The sequence below is a fragment of the Equus przewalskii genome, chromosome 2 (genome assembly GCF_037783145.1).
Source record: "Equus przewalskii isolate Varuska chromosome 2, EquPr2, whole genome shotgun sequence".
Lineage (NCBI taxonomy): Eukaryota > Metazoa > Chordata > Mammalia > Perissodactyla > Equidae > Equus > Equus przewalskii.
This window is the reverse complement of record NC_091832.1, coordinates 31,260,833-31,282,751: the sequence shown is the minus strand read 5'-3', so window position 1 is coordinate 31,282,751 and position 21,919 is coordinate 31,260,833. Positions and strand designations below refer to the sequence as shown.

General features: G+C 51.1%; 1 protein-coding gene across 2 annotated transcripts in view; it reads right to left on the bottom strand.

Moving 5' to 3' along the window:
- Positions 1-7,156, bottom strand: part of ASAP3 (ArfGAP with SH3 domain, ankyrin repeat and PH domain 3) — a 44,457-nt gene extending 37,301 nt beyond the window's left edge. Inside the window, exons 1-2 of one of the 2 annotated variants that reach the window (XM_070598203.1) lie at positions 7,106-7,156; positions 6,736-6,891 (exon numbers count right to left, since the gene is read on the bottom strand). In XM_070598203.1, coding sequence (XP_070454304.1) covers positions 6,736-6,864 — 129 coding nt within the window. In that variant the 5' untranslated portion in view covers positions 6,865-6,891; positions 7,106-7,156. Of the gene's footprint in view, positions 1-6,735; positions 6,987-7,105 lie in introns of those variants that run through there. The other variant, XM_070598196.1, reaches the window with a different exon arrangement.
- Between the last annotated feature and the right edge of the window lie 14,763 nt (positions 7,157-21,919).

The window sequence follows — 21,919 nt, the reverse complement described above, 5'->3', positions numbered from 1 at the left end:
TGGGTGACCTTTTCCGTTCCCACAGCTTTAAACAGCAGCTAATGCAGTGAATACACATGTGGTTCATGGGCCACCTGCATGAGCATCTCCTGGGCTGCTGGTTCGAATGAAGATTCCCAGACACCTTCTGCACGCTAGCAAACCTGCTGTCAAGGACGTCCGTCATCTTTCGCCAGTCTGGCATCTGAACTTCCTTCGTCTGGGAAATTACTTGCTGCACAAGGCTTGGCAGAGCTTGCTTCCTATAAAAGCTAAGAAAACCAAGTTCTTACTTTTCAGCCTCCCTTGCAGCTAGGGTACAGTTGTACGAGCTAGGCTCGACCAATCAGAGGCACTCATTGCAGACTTGGAACCAGGAGCAGAGAGAGTGGAAGATCCGTCCTTATGCTGGTGGCAACAGCAGTGAAGGGGCCCAGTCTCCAGGGGACAGTGGCATTTAGTGCAGGGCAGCAGTGTCCTCGCCAAACTGGCTCAGCAGAATGATTCTGGCTGAGATCCTGCCTGCTGCCTCGCTCCAGGTCTCCAGCTTCCCAGACATTCTGTGCACTACTGAATATTCCCTTTCAATGAACTCCTTTTCTGTTTAAATCAGCTCAGGTTGGTTTCTGTTACTTGCAATAAGAAGCCTAAAGAAGACACAGCTACTGAATCAGACTCTCTGGGAATGATGCCAGGTGATTCTCACACAGAGGCAACTTTGAAACCCACTATCTCGACGTTGACGGCTCTCCACTGTGTATCTCCAGCTCCTTTGATTTCCAGACTCACATATCCAACTGCCTTCTTGACATCTCCACTTGGATGTCTCAAAGACCCATAAGATATACAAACAGAATTCTCTTTTTTTGAGGAAGATTAACCCTGAGCTAACATCTGCTGCTAATCCTCCTCTTTTTGCTGAGGAAGACTGGCCCTGAGCCAACCTCTGTGCCCATCTTCCTCTACTTTATATGTGGGATGCCCACCACAGCATGGCTTGCCAAGCACTGTCATGTCCGCACCCGGGATCCAAACCAGCGAACCCCAGGCCGCCAAAGCGGAATGTGTGCACTTAACTGCTGCACCCCCAGGCCGGCCCCACAAACAGAATTCTTGACTTTCCCCAAACCTGTTCCTCTCCCAGATTTCCCCTTCTTAGGAAGGGTCAATGGCACTTTTCCATTAGAACTTGGGAACCACTCCTCACACGCACTCCATCAACAAATCTTGATGTTACTACTTATAAAATACTTCTAGAATCTGCCCACTTCTCTCCTCCCCCAGTCACGGCCCTGTCCACACCACCATCATCTCTTCCATGAACAACTACAACAGCCTCCTTGGGTCCCCTCCCACTCCCCTCCAAAGGAGTCTCCACCCAGCAGTTGATATGATCTTTCTAAAATATAAACTGAATCACGTTGCTTGACTGGAAACTAAGTAAAATCCAAACTTGCTGCTAGGGCCTCGAAGCTTGAATATGATCTAGCCCCTGCCTACCTCCCCAAACTTCCTCAGTGGAAGGCATCACTCTTCCATTTGTCCATTGCTGTCTATCCCCTGGCCTCCCTTCAGTGTCACAAATACTTTAGGTTCTTTACTGCCACAGGGCCTTTGCCCAAGCTGTTCCCTCCATCTGGAGCACCCTCACACCATTATTTTCTATTAATGCTTCTTTTTAGTTTTCTTTTATTTATTTGTTATTCAACAAATATTTCTGAGCGCCTACTATGGTGCTATGGTAAATACTAGGCATACAAGATGAGATAGATTCTGTTCTCATGGAAGTCAAAAGCTATTGAGAAATCAGATTTTAATAAAATAATTATACAAATAAATGTAAAATTTTTCTATGGTGTGCACTGCAAAGGAGAGAGATACCGTGCTGTTAGGGAGAAATGAGCTGGATTGAAAGTGGAGAGGCACGTCAGGAGGCCACTGCGGTGTTCCCGGGCAGTGGTGATGGTGGCTTGGACTGGAGACGAAGGGAAGTGGGTAGACTGCAGAGACGCTGGGAAGGTAAAGCTCATGACCCTTGGTGATGCAGCGTGCACGCGGAGGTGTGAGACCTCTGGCTTATGTAACAGAAGAGAGGGAGGTACCCCTCACTGAGAAGGGAACAGTGGAGGGGCCAGCCTCATCCGTTCCTTAGGTGACAGGATTGGGTCCACTGGTCCCCCTTGCTCAGCAAAAAGCTCAAAAGCCCAAAGGCCCTCCAAGTCCTGTTGCACCCCCTTAGCTCTCCAATCCATCTTTTTAATTCCCCTGCACCTGAGCTTTCCAAACTGGGATTCATCCGCGCCTGGATAATCAGGGAGGCACAGTGCCTCTCCCTGGAGCCGAGATTGTGCCAAATGAAGAGAAATTGGTGTGGACATGGTGGGGGGGGGGGTCGCTTTCCAGGCCCTGCCCCTCTTCTCGAGAAGTACCCCCTCCCACAGTGTAGGTCTCTGTGGCCATGTTTACCCTGCCTGCGTCTATCGCTCCACGACCTCTGCTGATGAAACCAGGGGTGGAGACCCAGCTTCTGGAACCAATCCAGAAGCTGGGCTGGGCCAGCAGCCTCTCTGCCAGGAACTTGGAAGTGGGACACAAGACTGGCTTGGTCACCTTCAGAGGCTGGACCAGTGGGGTCACGTGAATGTGGGGGCTGAAGCTGCCTGTCTTCCCCAGAAGACTCTGTGATGCCCTTTGGGGCCTGTGTGATGACAAGGGAGCAAAAGCACTTTTCAGATGTGCAAAGAGGAAGGCAAAAGGTGGTGAGAAGGACGAAGCAGCTGCTTTTGTCCCTGACGACTTCCCAGCCTCCAGTGAGGCCCTGGTGAGGTCTACTACTTACTGCTCTTCAGTCCCCTCAGGCACCTCTAATTCCTTAAAGCAAATTTCCCTTCAACATAAACAAGCTTGAGAGGGTTTATCTTTCTTGCAAACAAATAAGCCCTAAGATGACATAATTTTTATCATTTTTTGTAAAACAAAAATTTTATTATTTTTTGTAAAACAATTATAGATATAGGACGAAGCAGAATGTAAAATTGACAAGAATATTAAGGATTAAGAATGAAATTCTTGGGGCCGGCCCGGTGGCGTAGTGGTTAAGTTTGGCGTGCTCTGGCTCAGCGGCCCAGGGTTCACAGGTTCAGACATACACCGCTCATCAAGCCATGCTGTGGCAGCGACCCACATACCAAATAGAGGAAAGATCGGCACAGATGTTAGCTCAGGGACTTGCAAGTCCCTCAGATCACCAGAAACAAACAAACAAACAAACAAAAGAACGAAATTCTTCTTCTAAAACAAGATTCAAAAAGGAAAAGTCACAAAGGAAAAGATAAATTTGATTCCCATAAAACTTCAAAGCATGCATTATAAGACATGATACGAATTGAGGTAAGCATTCTCCTAACCACTCCCCCTTGCTGATAGTAGACTTTCTCTGAGGACCCACAGTGGGAAGCACACACATTGCCACAGCAGTTACCTCTGGGGAGAACACAGGGTTTGTGAGACACAGTCACAGGTGGCTTTAGCCTTTTCTGTTATATTTTTAAATTGTTAATTAAAAATTATGATGTCCTACGTGTAAGTAAAACTTCATTAAATTTCAAAAAAATATATATAATACACAAGCCTTTGAAGATCCCCTCCTTGTGGAGGACTGCTTCATCCAAGATTCATCAGGAGACAGAAGTTCACTAGTAGTTTGAGACACACGATACAGCAGGAATTCTCAGCACTGGTCAAGATGGCTTACTTGGTTCCTGAATATGTTCTCTTCCCACCCGTCTCCAAATTCACTCACTTGTCCTCTCCACTTAACGGAGTTCTTTCCCCCTTCAAGACCCATCTGGAAGTGTCACTTCCTCCAGGAAGCTCTCCCTGACTGCATTCGTCTTCACTGCGCCCTCCCTCCCCTGCTCCACTGGCCTCTTATGGCACTGATCTCACCTTTCTCTACCTTTCTCTGGGTACTCGAGACAGACTCCTGGGGTTCCTACTCATCTCCCTAAGATAGGCTACCTCTCCCCAACCAGCCTGCAAACCAGAGCAGCATCTTTCTGTGCTTGGTGCCTAGGACAGAGATGGCATGGAGAACTGGACAGATCACAGGCTAGAGTTAGACTGACCCACTCTGTGACACAAAGCAACTGCCTTAACCTCCCTGGACCCATTTTCACCTGTGTTATTGTGAATATCAATGAGATGATGGATGCAAAGGGGCCCAGGGAGGAGGAAGGCTGAGAGAATGATTATCTGTCTTAATACCCCCTTATATTTGTACAGTGTTTCACAACCAAAAAGAAAGAACTTAACGACCCAGAGAGGAAAGCAAGGAGGGATTATTAGACCCATTTTATGGGTGAAATAACTGAGGTTCAGAGAAGTTACACAGGGAGACAGGCAGCTGGACTGTAGAAAGAAAGGGAATAGGACCAGGGGTTAGAACCTGTGGGTGGAAATGCCAATTCTTCCCCTTCCCAGCTACGGGAGCGTGGACAAGCCCCCTGCACTCTCTGGACAAGAGTTTCCCCATCTTAAAGGAGGGAGTTCCTAGGTGAGCTCTCTCTTAAAGGGTCCCTCAGCACTGACACTCAAGTTTCCCGTGACTTGCCCCGGGTCCTTCCTAGCAGGACTGCAAAAAAGGGCTGCAAGTCCCAGGACAGAGTCCCTAGCTACTCCCAGGAAACCAGCTGGGACTGGAAGACGTGCCTTAAGAACAGTTGCATTTTGATTCAGCCAAATGGAGCTTCAGGCCCGGGAGTGGGTTAGTCATGCCCAGAACTGTGGGGGTGGGGGTGTCAGCATGAAACTACATGTAAATATAAACATGAATGCAAAACCAAACAGGAAACTCAGGAAAGTCCAATCCAAAGGTCAGATTCTAACTTCTGGGGCAGTGAATTCAATGCTGAGGAGAAAAGCTGTGTTTGGGTCCTACAGCATTCCTGCTGCAAAACTGAACTCCTGCATGCATCAAACCAAAGTCCCAAAGGCAAAGGAGGCCCAGTTTTGTCTGGCCTCAACTGGGGCAAAGCTGAGCCCTGACCAGAGCCGGCCACGGCCTCCAGACCCCTTCCAAGGGCACCCCCAGCCCTGCCGGCACACACAAGCGCTTACACACAGCAAGCCAGGCAAGGCCAGATGCACGGGCACAGATGGGCATTTCTGTCCCTGGAGAGGGGTTCAGAGCACAGCCCCTTCTGCTCCTGCTCTGATTTCACATTTTAATGAACACACAGAGAAGGGTGAACACTGGAAGCCCTAAAGATGCTGATGGCACTGAACTCTTCCAGGTCACGAAACTTGAGGCCACGAAGACAAACCTCAGGAAGCTCTCGTTCCTCAGGATGAGTCTGCGGCAGCTTCCCTGGGAGCCTCCACCTGCATGGGTGGTGGCCTCCAAGCTACTAGTGCTGCCCAAGGAAGAAAGCCAAAGGTCATCGGCAGCTTATTTTAATCAAAGCATGCACTTCTACGAGGTGCAAAGCACCAGGCTAGGCTCTGTGAGTGAAATGAGAACCAGAGAGACCTCATCTCTGTCTAAAGAGGTCCGTCAATGAACCTGGTAGTCATTCTATTTACCAAGATGCATGCTTTACACACGTTGCCTCACGTAATACCACAGCCCTGTGAGGTAAAGATTAGCATCCCCATTTTACAGATGCCAAAAGCGGGGCTCCAACAGATCAGGTCACATGCCCAAGCTCACACAGCTGGCAAACTGCAGAGCCAGCATCTGAATACAGGGAGGCCTGCTGCACTGTCCACACTCTTTCCACAGTCCTCTATCACTCCTACAAAGCGATACACACACACTCTCTGGGATGGGAGTTCAGCCTGCCAGAGGAGAGGAGGAGAAGGAGAGATCTCGCACGACAGTGGCCCAGGGTATTATATCTGCCACCCAGTAGGTGGTCAATACTCTTACAGTGAAGAATGGAAGGCGAGAGCCGCTGCTGAGGTCCAAAATGCCACCCCAATTCAGGGCATCCTCCAAAAGGGAACTACAAAAACACAGATTCTCTCTTGCCCCAAAGCCGCACAGTGTCTGCCCCAGAAGATTCCCTGCAGAGGAGGCCCGGGAACATGCGGCAGGTCCGGGGAAGAGGAACAAACTCCAGCAAGCAGGGGAATGGGGTGGGGCGGCCTGCAAGGGCGAAAGAAAAGGCCTGGGACGCTTGCTGGGAAAGACAAAGAGGGGAGGGGAGGGTAGAGGAGACGGTAAACTTGCCAACAGCCTGGCCAAGGTGAACCCCGGCTCCTGGCGCCTTCTCGGTCGCATTCATTCCACAAACGCCGGCCAAATCTCAGAACCAGCAGCCAGGGGGAGGGGGCCTCCCTGCAGCCAGGCAGAAGTAAGTTCAGGACCGAGGCGGGAAGGCCTGCTTCCCAGAAGGGGAGTGACGTGGGGGGTAAGCTTGTGGGGCTCTGAAGACGAAAATCCAGACAGATGCAGCGAGGCGCTGAGCAAACACATGAGACGGGGCAGGTCACCAAGAGCACTGGGGGTGTGTCCCCCGACCTGTGAAGCCTGTCATCGAGGTGACCTCGAGGTCCCCCCAAACGGTCCCTCCGGCCCTCACCCTGCCTCGACGGCGAGAATGCTGATGTTCGCGATGCACTCGGTTCTCCCAGATCTCGGGAGGGGGCAGGTTTCTAGGTAGCGGTGAGGGCCATCGCAGCTCCGGTTACGCCTGTTAAGGTCCAGGCGAGGCCCTGCCGGGACCCCGAACCCTCCCGCCCCAGCCCCCTCACCTCCTCCCGCGCCAGCGCCGCCCCCCGGCACCGGGGCATCTTGGCGGCGAAGGCAGCGGCCCCGGCCGGGGAGCTGAGGTCCTCCGCGGTGACGGCCAGGAACTCGGCGACGCTGAGCTGCTCGGGCATTGCGGGCGCGGGGCGGGGGCGCCTGGGCTGCCGGAGAGGGGCGCGGGGGGCGCTCGCTGCACCGCGCTGGGCCGACCTCACCGCCGGCCGCGCGCGCCGTCCGGGCCTCCGCACGCCCCGCCCCGCCGCCCCGCCGCCCCGCCGCCCCGCCCCTGCCTGCGCCCGCCGCAGCCCTGTGCCCTCGCGGCCGGGAGCCCCGAGCGTCCCCACCCCGCCTCGGCCTTCCAGCCACTCTCCGCACCTTAGCCTGGACCGCCCGCCTCAGCCCCTACTCTGGGCCCCACGGCCCCGCCCCGCGGCTTCCAGCCCCTGAGAGCTCCGCCCCGCCCCCTGCTCTGGGCTCCTCGGCCCCGCCCCCGGCTCCCAGCCCCTCAGAGCTCCGCCCCGGCCCCTTCTCTGGGCCCTCGGCCCCGCCCCGCGGCTTCCAACCCCTGAGAGCTCCGCCCCGCCCCCTGCTCTGGGCTCCTCGGCCCCGCCCCCCCGGCTCCCAGCCCCTGAGAGCTCCGCCCCGCCCCCTGCGCTGGGCTCCTCGGCCCCGCCCCCGGCTCCGAGCCCCTGAGAGCTCCGCCCCGGCCCCTTCTCTGGGCTCCTCGGCCCCGCCCCCGGCTCCCAGCCCCTCAGAGCTCCGCCCCGGCCCCTTCTCTGGGCTCCTCGGCCCCGCCCCCGGCTCCCAGCCCCTCAGAGCTCCGCCCCGGCCCCTTCTCTGGGCCCCACCTCGGCCCCGCCCCTCGGCTCCGAGCCCCTGAGAGCTCCGCCCCGGCCCCTTCTCTGGGCTCCTCGGCCCCGCCCCCGGCTCCCAGCCCCTGAGAGCTCCGCCCCGCCCCCTTCTCTGGGCTCCTCGGCCCCACCCCCGGCTCCCAGACCCTCAGAGCTCCGCCCCGGCCCCTTCTCTGGGCTCCTCGGCCCCGCCCCCCGGCTCCCAGCCCCTGAGAGCTCCGCCCCGCCCCCTGCGCTGGGCTCCTCGGCCCCGCCCCCGGCTGCCAGCCCCTCAGAGCTCCGCCCCGGCCCCTTCTCTGGGCTCCTCGGCCCCGCCCCCGGCTCCCAGCCCCTCAGAGCTCCGCCCCGGCCCCTTCTCTGGGCTCCTCGGCCCCGCCCCCGGCTCCCAGCCCCTGAGAGCTCCGCCCCGCCCCCTTCTCTGGGCTCCTCGGCCCCGCCCCCGGCTCCCAGACCCTCAGAGCTCCGCCCTGGCCCCTTCTCTGGGCTCCTCGGCCCCGCCCCCGGCTGCCAGCCCCTCAGAGCTCCGCCCCCGGCCCGCTTCTCTGGGCTCCTCGGCCCCGCGCCCGGCTCCCAGCCCCTGAGAGCCCCGCCCCTGGCCCACCTCCCGATCTCCGGCCTCCCTCGAAGCTTCCTCGCCCCGCCCCGCTCTCGGCCCCCCCACGGCTCCACCCCCTTTCATCCCGCTCCCTCGTCTCCCACGGCCCGGGTGCCACACCCCTGCGCCCCACCTCAGTGCGCCTTGCCTCTTCCTCTCCTACCGATTCGTTCCCAGCCGCATGACCTCTCCCCTTCAGCCTGACCCCCACCCCGCCCGCAGCCCTGCCAGTCTCCGTGCCCCGCTCCGCCCTCATCGCCCCAGTCTCCCTGGCTCCGCACACCCGGCTCTCAGCCTCGGCTTTGCGCGCGGCCAGGGCCGCCCACCGCCCTTTGGGTCCGCCCTCAGCCGCGTGTCCGTCTCCGAGGACTTTGTGGCTCCGCGCTTTTGGGTAGCTGTGTGATTTTGGGAAAATTACATCCCTTCTTGGAACCTGAGTTTCCTTATGTGTAAAATGGGAAGTGGAAGTGTGTTGCCCACTTGGTTGTGATGTTGCGAGGAAAGAACCTCACACGTGCGTGTACCTGATAGGCTCTCAGTAACCCGCTCCACCTTACCCGGCCCTCTCACCCATGTCTTCGTTCTTCCTGGGCCCACTCTGGGGTCTTTCAACCCCGCTCACCATCCCCACCAGGCTAAAGACTGCCACTCCTCCCCACCCCCTAACCTCTGCCTCTTGGGAACCACTTGTATCCTTGGGTGGATGAGGGATGGGGTTCAGGATAGAAACTCACTTAAGCTTAGTTCTGGAGCCTGAGATTCTCTGGAAAAGACTCGTTCAGGTGAAGCAATCAGGGGAGCACAGCGGTGAAGAACACTGGCTTTGGGTCAGACACACCGAAGTTCCAATCTCGGTGCTGCTGTGTGCAGCTGGGTAAATGGCTTGCTTCTCTAAGCCTGAATGTCGTCCTCTTAAAATGGCCCGATGGTATTCTACCCCATAGGGTGATTGAGAGGATTATGTAGTTTGCATAGAAAGAAAAACAAACCTGAAAAGATGTATATTAAAATACTACCAACTGAGGACATTATGAGTAAAATTTTTTTCTTTTGGCTAATCCGTATATACTCACTTTTCTGTAACAAGCATATACTACTTGTGTGTCAGAATTGAAAGTTGAAAAAAATGTGTATAATCTGGTGGAGAAGGCAAGACAAATATGCTGTGAAACACAACCCTGGTATTTTAAGTGCTGGAGGCATTGGGAGCTCTCTGCTGGACCTGCTCTCCTCACTCTACTCAGGCTTCCTGGACACCTTCATCCAACCCGCCAGCTTCTTTTATGCCATTAATGTTGATGTCTTCTGTGTTAGTTTTCTATTGCTGCTCTGACAAGTTACTTTAAATTTGATGTTTTAATTCGACACGTGTATTCTCTTACAGTTCTGGAGGTACTGCTTCCTTACATTCTTTGGCAACCGACTTCCTCCATCTTCAAGAGCATCTTGTTTCTGTGTTCTATTGTCTTCTTTTCTGTGGTCAAATCTCCCTTGGCCTCCCTCCCTCCTTGGCCACCCACATTTGTGATTACATTTAGGGCACACCCAGATAATCCAGGCTAATCTCCCCATCCTTAACTTAATCACTTCTGCAAAATTCCTTTTGCCATATAAAATAACATTTATGGGTTCCAGGGACCAGGGCCTAGATATCTTTGAGGGCCGTTATTCAACCAGCCACATCTTCCAAGGCTCTGTCTCCAGCCTGGACCCTTCTCCAGCTTCACAGCCTTCATGAGGTTATCTCACAGACAGACACCTCAGACTCTACTTGTCCAAAACTGAACTCGCTATCTTGTACCCCGTCCCTGGCCCCAGCTCCTTCTCTGTCCCTGTCTTGGTGGAAGGCACCACCATGCACCCTGTGGGGATCATCCTGCCATCTCCTTCCACCAACCTCCACTCAATCAAGCCTTATCACTGCTTCCTAAATGGCTCACAGATGTGCCCATCTTCCCCATCTCCAGGCCAATGCCTCCACTCTCACCTCCTCCCCCGTCTCCCTGTCCCCAGTCTTGCATTTCTGATCTGTTGCTCCCCTGCTTAGAACTCTTCCATGGCCTCCATTGCTCTCTGGGTGAAAGACAAACTTTTTTTCCTGGCTGCCTGGTTCTACGTGGTCTCATTGCTCCTGCCATCATCAGCCATAATTATCTCTCACCATTGCCTCCCCTCCGTGATCTCAGCCCTCTCACTATTCTTCTCTTTGCCTGTAAGACTCCTCCACCCCCCTTCAACTGGCCAAATTAGTTGTCACTTCCTCCAGGAAGCCTTCCTTGATGTCCCAGGGGTTCCTACAGGACTGGGTACCCTCTATCACAGCACTTCTCACTGTGGATTGTGATCACCTGTTTGCTGGTCTGAGTCTCTGGCCCCCTTATTTATTTATTGAGCACTTACTATGTGCAGTCACAGTGCCAAGGGCTATAGCTCACTCAGTACCCACAACAGGAGGTACCCAAGGATGCAGGCGATATTATTCTTCCCATCTCCATATTATAGGTGGGAGACTAGAGCCTCGAGAGTTTACTTCATATAAAGTCAGAATGAACAAGACATATAACCGAGATTCCAACCCAGGCCTGCATGCCTCCAAAGCCCTTTCTTTTGTTTTATTATTAATCATCAAATTATGCCACCCAACTAGAAAATATTGCCCCTTGTAAATTAAGTAGATATGAATGTTCCATATATTCTCTCCTACAATTAAAACATTCCACCATCAGAGGCAGAATACTGTCATAATATCTTCAGGCTCACAAATCCCTCACTATTTTGTAAAGCAACTACTTCAGTGTCAAATCCTATATCAGATCCTCAAACTGAGACACACAAACTGCTGGTGTGCCCCTTGCTGGAGTGTAAGTTTTATTTCAAGACTTTTGGCAGAAAATTGAATAACAAATGATAAACAAAAATTACAGTATTATATGGAAATAAGCAAAACCCAGGGTTTTATCAGAGTAGGTTATAAGATTTTTAGGAATTTTCAGAGAAAACATGTGCCTTCGAGGAAATTTCCAGGTGATTCAAGCTATTTCCCCAGACCACCCTGTGTAAACGTTCACCTTACTAGGGCTACTTCAAGGGAAGAGTTCGAGACACACTACTTATAAAATAGCTGTTTCTAGGTCCCTGGACCAACCTGTACAAATCTGGCTGCCTGCAGTTCACTTGGTCATTCAACAAACATTGATCAAGCCATTCTAGGTGTATTCCCATGTGGAAAATGAGGAGTAGGGAGGCTGTGGGTTCCAAGATGGGCCGGATATGGAGCAGCTCTCAGGGAGCTTGTACTCATAATCATAAGACTCAAATTGTAAATACCCTTACAGGGTGCTGTGGGAGTTAGGGATGGGGAGGAGAAAAGAGAGTCCTTCCGGCTTCTGACTCAGAGAAGTTCAGGAGGCTTCAGGAAAGAAGGGGAACCTGAGCTGAGCCCTGAAGGATTTCAGGGATCTGGGGATAGAAGGAGCAAAGACAGGGAAGAAAGACGGTGTAGATGAGCCCGTTTCCATCAGTGTAGACACATGCTGTGACATCTCCCATAATAAAATGGTTCTTCTTGACCCAACTTCTCCCTCCAGCTGCTGCCCCGTTTCTCTGCTCCTTTTTGCAGCAGAAGTCACTGAAAAGTTGCCACTATGTTCACAGCATCTGCTTCCTCTCCTCCAATATTTTTCTTTTCAGTAAAATAACTTTTTGCTTTTGTTTAAATGTGATGTGAATAATTCAATTCCGTTGAAATTTTCCCTAGATTTCCAGGCTTGGGGTAATCTCTAAGTAATCTCTAGGGGTGTGATGTCATGGCATGCTCACGATTAGGTTTATATTGGATCAAAATAGACAGAGGAGAAAATCTAAGGATCCCAGTGTTTGATGTACCGAATGTAAATACTCTCTTTCAGTGTCATAACTTTCTAAATAGAACCTCTTAAGATGATGAGAAGAGAAGAGAACCTCTTCTCTTCATTTCTGCATACAACCCGTAGTGTAGAGTCAGGAGCAGCTGCCTGGACAATCCTCTACCAGCATCACTGGATTATTGTGCTGGATTCTGGGTCATAGGCAAGCTGCCATCTGTCAAGGGGAGACACCAGGATGTTGCTGGGGTTGAGCAGTGGGGAGGGTGAGCAATGCACTCAGAGAGGCCCTGGAGGCGTGCTCTGTGGGGCCACTGGAGACAGCAGGAGGAGTTCAGGAAGGAAGCCAATGCCTGCACTCCAATATTCTCTTTAACTCCCTCTGATCAGACTTTTTTTGTGTGTGTGGTGTTTTCTTTCTTTCTTTCTTTCTTTTTTTGGTGAGGAGGATTGGCCCTGAGCTAACATCCGTTGCCACTCTTCCTCTTTTTGCTTGAGGAAGATTGTCCCTGAGCTAACATCTGTGCCAATATTTATTTTATATGTGGGACACTGCCACAGCATGGCTTGATGAGCAGTGTGTAGGTCAGTGCCTGAGATCCAAACCATCAAACCCTGGGCCACCGAAGCAGGGCACGTGAACTTAACTGCTACACCACCAGGTAGACTTTTGCTCCCACAAGCCACTGAAACAGCTCTCATCAAGGTGCCCCCCACATTGTTGAACCCAATGGTCACCAAGCTTGGCCTCCCAGCAGCTTCCTGTGCCTTCCTCCATGCTACATTTTCTTCACTGGGCCTCCAGGACGCCACACTGTCCTGATTTTCTTTCTCCCTCCTTGGCGGCTCCTTCTTGACCTCCTTTGTTGGTTCTCTCTGTTCTTCCTGACACTGTCTTAACACTGAGGACCCGAGTCCTTGGTCTTTACTCTCCTCTCTCTGCTCACTCCCTTGACGATCTCATCCAGGCCCATGACTTTAAATACCACTTAGATCCTGATGATTCCCGAACTTATAACTCTAGCCTGGACCTCTTCCCTGAATTCCACACTCCCATGTTCAACCGGTTCCTTGACACTCCCACTTGGGAGTCTAATAGGGCATCTTGAATTAACAAGTCCAGAGCTGAACTTCTGATTTCCCTCCCCGAATCTCTTTCCCCACATCAGGAAGTCTGTTGGCTCTACCCCCGAAAGAGATCCAGAATCCGCCACTCCTCATCACTTCACTACCAGCCTGATCCAAGCCACCGCCATCTCTTGCCTGGATTACTTCAGGAGCCTTCTGATTGGTCTCTGTGCTTCCACCCTTGCTCCTCTGCAGTCTACTCTCAACAGAGCAGCAAGTGACCCTTAAAGTATCATGTCAGATCACGTAATTTCACTCCTCAAGACCCTCCAATGGCTCCTCATTGCACTCAGACTAATAGCCAAGTCCTTGCATGGCCCACAAGGCCCTACATGACCTGCCTCCTTCTGACATCATCTACTATCACTCTTCCCCTTGCTCCTCACCTCTGCTCCAATCACGCTGACTTCCTTGTTCCTTGAAGGCACTAGGCACATTCCTGCCTCAGGACCTTTGCACTGGCTGCTCCTCCTGCCTAGATTGCTCTTCCTCTAGATAGCCACATGACCAACTCCTTCGATTTTTTTCAAGTCTTAGCTCAACTGTCACCACCTTAATGATGCTTATCCTGACCATCTCATTTAAAACTGCAAGCACCTGCGCCTGCCCCGCACTCTTAGTCTCCCTCACCTCACTCTATTTTCTCCTGTTTAGGACTTATACCTTTTAACATGCTGCTTTTCTTCTTTGTCTGTTGTTTACCATTTGCTCCCTCCATTAGAATGTAAGTTCTATGAGAGCAGAGGCTTCTTTGTCCTGATTAGGGCTTTGCCGGAAACCAGGTTGTGTGCCCAGACTTTGGAGCCAGACCACCTGGGTGTGCATCCTGGCTTTGCTAGCTACCTTGGGTAAACAGCTTAATCTCTGGGGGTCTCCGTTTCCTCATCTGTAAAATGGGGGAATAATGGTGCCTCCCTCATAGGGTTGTAGAAATGATTAAATGAGGTGATAGATGAAAAGGATTTGGTAATCGTGCCTGGCACATAGTATGTCGTAGCTTGGTAAGTGTTAACTATTGTCCCCACATCTGGTCCATATTAGGCACACAATAAATATTTGCTGGACCAAGTAGATGTCTTTCCCCCTTTTCGCTGATGCCCAATGTTACACGACCAGTGAGTGGCAGGGGCAGAATTAGAATCCACATTTATCTGTGGTCAAAACCCCTGCTTCTTCCACTGCTCTATGATGTACCTATTGGAGATCAATTCTAGGCTCACTTCCAGGGACTGGAGAATTCATGTTTCATGTCACGGGGCAAGATGAGACCAGCGACCGGAAGAAGTGGAAATGAGGATAGCCAAAGAAAATGGATGCAAAGAGGGGCTCCTTCTCCCCTTTGGGATCAAGTCCACACTCCTTTGCATGGCCACAGGCCCCTCCTATCTAGCGCCAGCTGCCTCTTCATCCTGCTCAGGAATCCTGTCTCTCAGCCTCCGCCAGTTCCTGAGGCCACCCGACCGCCGCCTTTCTGCTGTTCCTTCTGCCTGCGTGAGTCCCCCAGCCTCTTTGCCTGGCCGTCTCCTAGTCATCCTCATGACTCTGGTGCCCTTCCCATAGGCCCCGGGGCTTCCCCAGTACGTGTCACTTTGTTTCCTTGTTTTTCCCTCATCATTGTCCGTGCACGTGTGTATAAAGACCCATCCCACCCTTTGCTGGACCATGAGCTCCATGAGCCTGTGGCCTCAAGTTGTGTAAGATGTTCCCTACCCAAGGACCTGGAAAGTATCCAAGAACAAAGGGCAGCTACTCTGCAGGGCCAAATGGTCTTTGTGTGTCCTCAGTTCAAGCCACCAGCAGAGACTAATCTTAGAACCTCAATTATTAAATTCCCTTGAGAGAGAGTTGCATAGCCCCAGCCTGGCTCAGAAGCTTGCAAGGCTCCATGTTACTCAACTCCAGGACTATGAATTGAGGTCGATATCACGGCGCCCCCTAGAGTTGGGCAGTGCACAGCCTGCACAGCTGGAAGGCTGGGCAAAGTAGCTGTGAGTGCCCACTAGCGTGGGCCAGGCTTCCTGTGAGCTGAGGGGGCCTGCCAACACCCACAGAGTCCAAGCATAGCTGCGGGGACCTGCCCCTGTGTGCCCAGGGGCAATTTTCAGAGAAGAGAGTGGACTGATCAGATACACAAAGTCGACAGTTGTCATCAGATTCCCAAAGGGTCCACAAACCCATAAAAGGTTAAAAACTCCTAAAGGAGTATTTGGTGAACACATGAAAACGTTCATGTTAAAAGGGTATGTAAGGGCCAGCCTAGTAGTGTAGTTGTTAAACTCATGTGCTCTGCTTTGGTGGCCTGGAGTTTGCTGGTTAGGATCTGGCTGCGGACCTAGGACTGCTTATCAAGCCATGCTGTGGCAGGTATCCCACATATGAAATAAAGGAAGATGGGCACAGATGTTAGCTCAGGTCCAATCTTCCTCAGCAAAAAAGAGGAGGATTGGCGGTGGATGTTAGCTCAGGGTTAATCTTCCTCCAAAAAAACAAAAAAAAAAACAAACGAAGAGTATGTATGTGAACCCATCTGCATAGCTGATCGTCACCATTGTTCCTGAGAAGGGGGCTTGGGGTGGGCTAGCTCTCCTATGACATGAAGTAATAATATCAGTCATCAGCCTTACTTTCTGTAGGTTCTCTTCTAAGCCCGTTATATATGATCACTCATAGAATGCTCTCAAAGGTGGGTACTATCATTATCCCCATTTTATAGAATGGAAAACTAAGACAGGGAGCAGTACGGAATTTGCTTAAGGTTACTGGTAAACAAGTGATGGAATCAGGCAAGTGACAAACGCAGGCCATCTTCTGTGAACCAGCAGCCAGTGCCTGGGCTTCTGTCTCCCTTGGCCTAGATGAGAGCAGACCCAAGTCAGGGTGGAACACTGAGGAGTTCAAGTTTGTCTTCACCAACTTCCTCCTTAGAGGGAGAGGATGTCCAGGGTCCTCCAACCCTCTGCCCCTGCTCCAGCCGGGGAAGGCCCCTAGCACCTTGGTCTGACACCCATCCAGGCAAGCTCAAGCGGAGGCTGTCCTGAAGTCCTCAAGCGGAGGCTGTCCTGAAGTCTTTTCTCGAGCCTAGTGGGGACGAGCTTGGGAGACAGGCCTGGGTTTCAATGCTGGTTGCGCTCCTTATTAGCTCAGGCAAGCCTCAGTTTCCCCATATGAAAAATGGAGATAATAATGCCTGTCTCATGGGGTGATAGGGAGGATTAAAGGGAGCACGTGTATAAAGTACACGACACCGGAAGTATTCGGAAAATGGTGACTCGTTATTATTTGTCTTTGGTTGAAGAAAGGAAAACTCACAGTTTTCTAGAGGTCTGTCGTACAGCTCTGGAGGTCAGAAGACTGAAGTGGGTCTTAATGGGCTGAAATCAAGGTGTTGGCGGGGCTGTGTTCCTTCTGGGGCTTTAGGGAAGAATTTCCCTTGCTTTCCCAGCTCCTGGGGGCCGCCTGCATGGCTGGCTCGTGGCCCCTTCCTCCATCTTCAAAGCCAGCAGTGCAGCATCTTGAAATCTTTCACTGACTCTGACACTGACTCGCCTCCCTCTGTACTTAGAAGACCCCTTGCGATTATACTGGGTCCACCTGGATAACCCAGGATACTCGCCCCATCTCAAGGCCAGCTGATTAGCAGCCTTAATTCCATCTACAATCTTAATTTCCCCTTGCCATGTAACATGACATATTCACTGGATCTGGGCATTAGAACACGGCCATCTTCGGGGGGGGAGGGGCGTTATTCTGCCATCCACAGTGAGTAAGTAAGAAAACGCTCTTGTTGGGCAGTGACATACTGGGAATTTGAGCTATGAGCATACCCGTGCTCAAAAAACAAACCTCCCATGGCTCCCCAGCGCCTCCAGGATAAGGGCCAGACCTCTCAGCCTGGCAGGCAAGGTCTTCATGAGCTAAGCTCTATCCCGTTTATGAACAGGCACTCTCTGGCCTCCTTGCCTGTGTTCTACCTGAAAGCCTTTTTCTTCCGTTTGTGATCTTTAAAGTCCCTCCACTCGTCATGGCCAAGTTCAAACGTCATCTCTTCCGTGAAACCTGTTCCGAAGCCCCAGAATGACTCTCCCCCCTCTGGCGCTGTTATAGAGTATTATTGACTGGAGTTATTTGCATTTGTCTCAGTCTGGGTTGGTCCCCATCTGACCGTGGGCCGTTGAAGCTTGGGGACCACTGTAGCAATGGTCTGTGGTTCTCACACTTGAGAATCCACGGTATCCCCTGGAGAGTGTGTTAAAACACAGACTGCTGGGCCCTATGTCCAGAATTTCAGACTCAGTAGATCCGTGGTGGAACCGGGGAATCTGCATCTCTAACAAGTGCCCAGGTGGTCCTGATGCTACTGGGCTGGGGGATACTTCAAGAACCACAGGCACAGGCGTTGAGGTGTTGGCCTGAGGCTCGAACCTCAGCTCTGCCTCTGGCTGCGGGACCGTGGATGCGTCCCTTGCCCTCTCCAAGCTGCTTTCTCATCTCTAAAAGGTCTCGCCATTCCCCCCACTCTGGGTTGACTGAAGGAGTAACAGGCTTAGGCCAGTGCCATGCATCTCAGTGGTGCTGGAGAAATGGCACAGAGCTCCACCTCTATAATTTCCCTCTCCCTGTGTTTTGAGTTCCTTTGGGTGCTCAGTAAGAACTTGTGAATTGGTTTTAGGGAACCTACTGACTTGGGCCCTGATGAACAATGCGGGCAAAATGAGCAAAGCTGGGGATGTCTGAGCCAAACAATGCTAATTACCTTCACACTGGTGAGTGTTTTCCTTCTATGCCTCACGACCGCACAGCACAATGACAACCATGTGCGTGGTGGCGATGGACAGCAGATCAACTGTGTTGCAAGTTCATAGTCATTTATCCAACAGACACTTCCCTTGCACCTCCAACTGGCTTGCCTCAGAGGATGCACGGCCTGGGGAGGAAGTCTCCTTGTGGCTGGGACACTGCCTTTAGGCGTCCCTGAGGACCTGTTTCCTTAGGACACCAAACGCACACACACAGGCCCACACACACAGACACAAAAGGCTTCCTTTGCTGTTCCTGGAGCAAGGTGTCTTCTCACAGCTTCCATTTGCAGGACATGAATCATGCTCTCCATGAGCCTTTGAAGGGCTGTGTCTTTCCCCCCTCAGAATCTAGCATTGTACACACAGAGCAAACGTCCAAGTTCAGAATGGAACCCCTAAAATACCAGTTAGGAGGCTGGACCGCATAGTGGTTAAGACCATGAGCCTTGGAGCTGACTGACTCGACTCTAGTCCTAGTCCATCAGTAGGGCTGGGACTAGGGTGAGGCAAGCGAGGCGCTTCTCTTCCCTCATCTGCTGCCTTGCCCTAGGCATGGGCCTGTCCATCATTTCCAGCTGTGTGACCTCAGGCAAGTAACTTCACCTCTCTGAGCCTCATTGGGGATAATAATATCTATTCTATAAGGTTTCTGGGAGATTAAATAAAATAAAACCGGGTCCTTATTGGTCTTCAATAGTCTCAAAAAAGGGTAGTTCTTTCCCCAATTTTGGCATTTGGCAGAGTGGCCACTAGAGGGCAGTGGTCCCCAGGCTGGGAAAATAACCTGTCTGGTGGTCAGTCATCCCTTTGAAGGAACACGCACACGCACACGCACACACACATGCGTGCACAAGTGTGCCAGGAGGGTATGTGGCCTTTATTGGGTTAACACAGCCACCGGCCAACAGATACACTGGGCATCCTGCTGGTGACTCTCCACATGGTCACTTGAGGATTGGCGCGAGCCTGAGACCAGTGAATTGGGATTTGTTGAGATGCTCTACTGCATATACCATAACCATTGGGCATCCCGGCCTCTTCCAGAGCAGTTCCTTCTACTTGCTGTGCAGCCTTCTCCTCTCTTCCCTTGGGCAAGTGTCTCCTTCAGGTCCCTCCTGAGGTGACCTCCCTGAGTTCATTCTTCCCCAACTGGAGTCCATCTGGGCTCCCAAAGCCCTCTGTTCTTTCCTTAGCGGAAGCATGTATAACACATCATTAAATTACTTATTTGTGTGCAGTTTAACTAGAGGTTAAGAGTAGGGACTGTTGGACCCCAGCCTGGGCTCTGTCACTTACTGTGTAACCGTGGGCACATTACCTAAACTCTCTGAGTCTCAGTTTCCTGATTCATAAAAATAGGGCTAATAACAATATCCAGCTCATAGGGTTTTCCTCAAAACTAAATGTTATTATGTGTTCAAGGCGCTGGTTTGTTGAACAAATGAGTGAGTAAGTGAATGTCTCTCAAACTCCACTGAGCTGTAAGTGCCTCAGGGCTAGGGACTGTCTTCTTTCTTTCTACGCTGTGTAACGCACGAATCCCAGTGTGGGCACATTGCTAGTGCAGCGGTCCTCAAAGTAGGGTTCCCCTGGGCAGGAGCCGCAGCATTTCCTTGAGCCTGTCAGAAACGCACATGTCCAGGCCCCACCCCTGACCTACTGAATCAGAGCTCTGGGGATGGGGCCCAGCAATCTGTGCTTTAACAAGCCCTCCAGGTGACTCTGATGAGAGCTGAAATTTGAGATCCACCGGCCTAGAACAGAGAGGCTCAAAAGTATTTATTTAAATGAATGTACAGATCTGTAAAATATGTGATTTGAATTAGAAAAGGCAGTGAGCTCCAGGAAGGCAGCAGAGGCTGTAGTTTCCCCAGCACCTGGCAGATGCAAGTGCATAGAAGATGCTCGAAACGTGTTTGTAAAATAAATGAGCGAAGGTTGCTTCCAGTTCTTTTTGTGGCTCTAAGTGTCCTAAACTTTCCAAACTTCACTTTCATTGCCTGTCATCTCTTCCAGGATTGATTGAAGGATCAAGAGGCAAACGAAATATATGGATATTCATAACAAAATGGTATTGTCACACTGCTGAGGCCTGTTAGAAAATCTCGTTTAGAAGCCCCAGAGAGAGGCCGGCCCAGTGGTGCAGTGGTTAAGTTCGCGCATTCTGCTTCTCGGCGGCCCAGGGTTCACCGGTTCAGATCCTGGGTGTGGACATGGCACCACTTGGCAAAAGCCATGCTGTGGGAGGCATCACACCTATAAAGTAGAGGAAGATGGGCATGGATGTTAGCTCAGGGCCAGTCTTCCTCAGCAAAAAGAGGAGGATTGGCAGTAGTTAGCTCAGGGCTAATCTTCCTCAAAAGAAGCCCCAGAGAGGTCTGGCTCTTCTGCTCCTGCTGTAATCTAGAACTTCAGGGACCTCAAGAGATGTGCTGCAGGTGTGCACCTGCCAGGCCTTGTCCATCCATGGAAAGAGGAAGCCAAGCCTTAAAGCAGGTCAATACCCTTGACAAGGAAGGAGCAGTAGTTATGACCCGACCCTGGCACAGGGTAGACAAGGAAGGAGCAGTAGTTATGACCCCACCCTGGCACAGGGTAGATGCTCAATAAATGTCTGATAAATACATGACCTTTGTCCAGCAGAGTGGAGTAGTCAATTGCATAGGTTTGGTGAAGTCAGATGTGGGCGTTTTTCTTGCCCTTATCTTACTGCTTTGTCCAGGATCACTAGGACGGTGTTGATTTGTAGGAGTGTCAGTAAGGTGTCCTGTCTTGTTTCTGTTGTCAGTATGAAATTTGCTGTAGAGTAGTAATTCCTATATATTCTCATTTATCTATCAGGTGTCTAAAAATCATAAAGGAATGTTGAATTTTTCACGTGTCTCTCCCGTATTTATGGAGATGGTCACATCAGTTTTTCCTTTAATTTGTCAATGTGGGTGACGCATAGATTGCTTTCTTTCCATTTTTGAGGGCAGGAATTCATGTTATGCACTGGTGTCTGAACAGCACCCAGCACTCAATAGGCACCCAAATATTTGCTCAATGAGTAAATGAGGAACAGATTCCTGGGCAAACTTGCAAAAAGTAGCATTTCTATCTCACATTCTACACATGAGAAAACCTTGGAGTTTTGTAGTAAATATGCTGATAACGTGCTTGCATTCCTGGGATGGATCTAACTTGACTGTGATTTATTTTTATTTTGCAAGGTTATATTTAATTGGCTAATTATTATTTACAATTTGTGTCTCTACATTTAAGAAAATTCCTCGGTAATTTTCTTTTCTTGCATTGTCCTTGTCTGGTTTGGAGATCAAAGTTGTCCTAGCCTCATAAAATGAATTGGATCACTTCCCTTTCTTTCCCATTCTCTGAAAAATGTGTACATTCAAGATTAAGGTTTAATAAAACTCCCTTGTAAGTCCATCTGGCTCTGGCATCATCTGGAGTCAGAAACTCTCGAATGCCAAGTGAAGTTAGTTAATGATTCCTGTTTCTTCTTGAGTCAATTTGGGTAAATTTATTATTTTCTAGAAAACTGTCCCTTTCAAATACATTTTCAGCTCTGTCTTTCATTGGCTACATTACCTGGGAACTCTTTTTTTTTAAACAACTTTATTGAGGTACATTTTATTTCATTTCATTTTAGTTTTTAGTTTTTTGTGTGTGAGGAAGATTGGCCCTGAGCTAACATCTGTTGCCAATCTTCCTCTTTTTGCTTGAGGAAGATTGTCGCTGAGCTAACTAACATCTGTGCCCAACTTCCTCTGTTTTATGTGGCATGCTGCCGCAGTGTGGCTTGATGAGTGGTGCTAGGTCTGTGCCCGGGATCCAAACCCATGAAACCCGGACCACCAAAGCAGAGTACACAAACTCAACCACTACTACACCACCAGGTCGGCCCTGAGATACATTTTACATAATATTAAGTTCGCTTATTTCAGGTATAC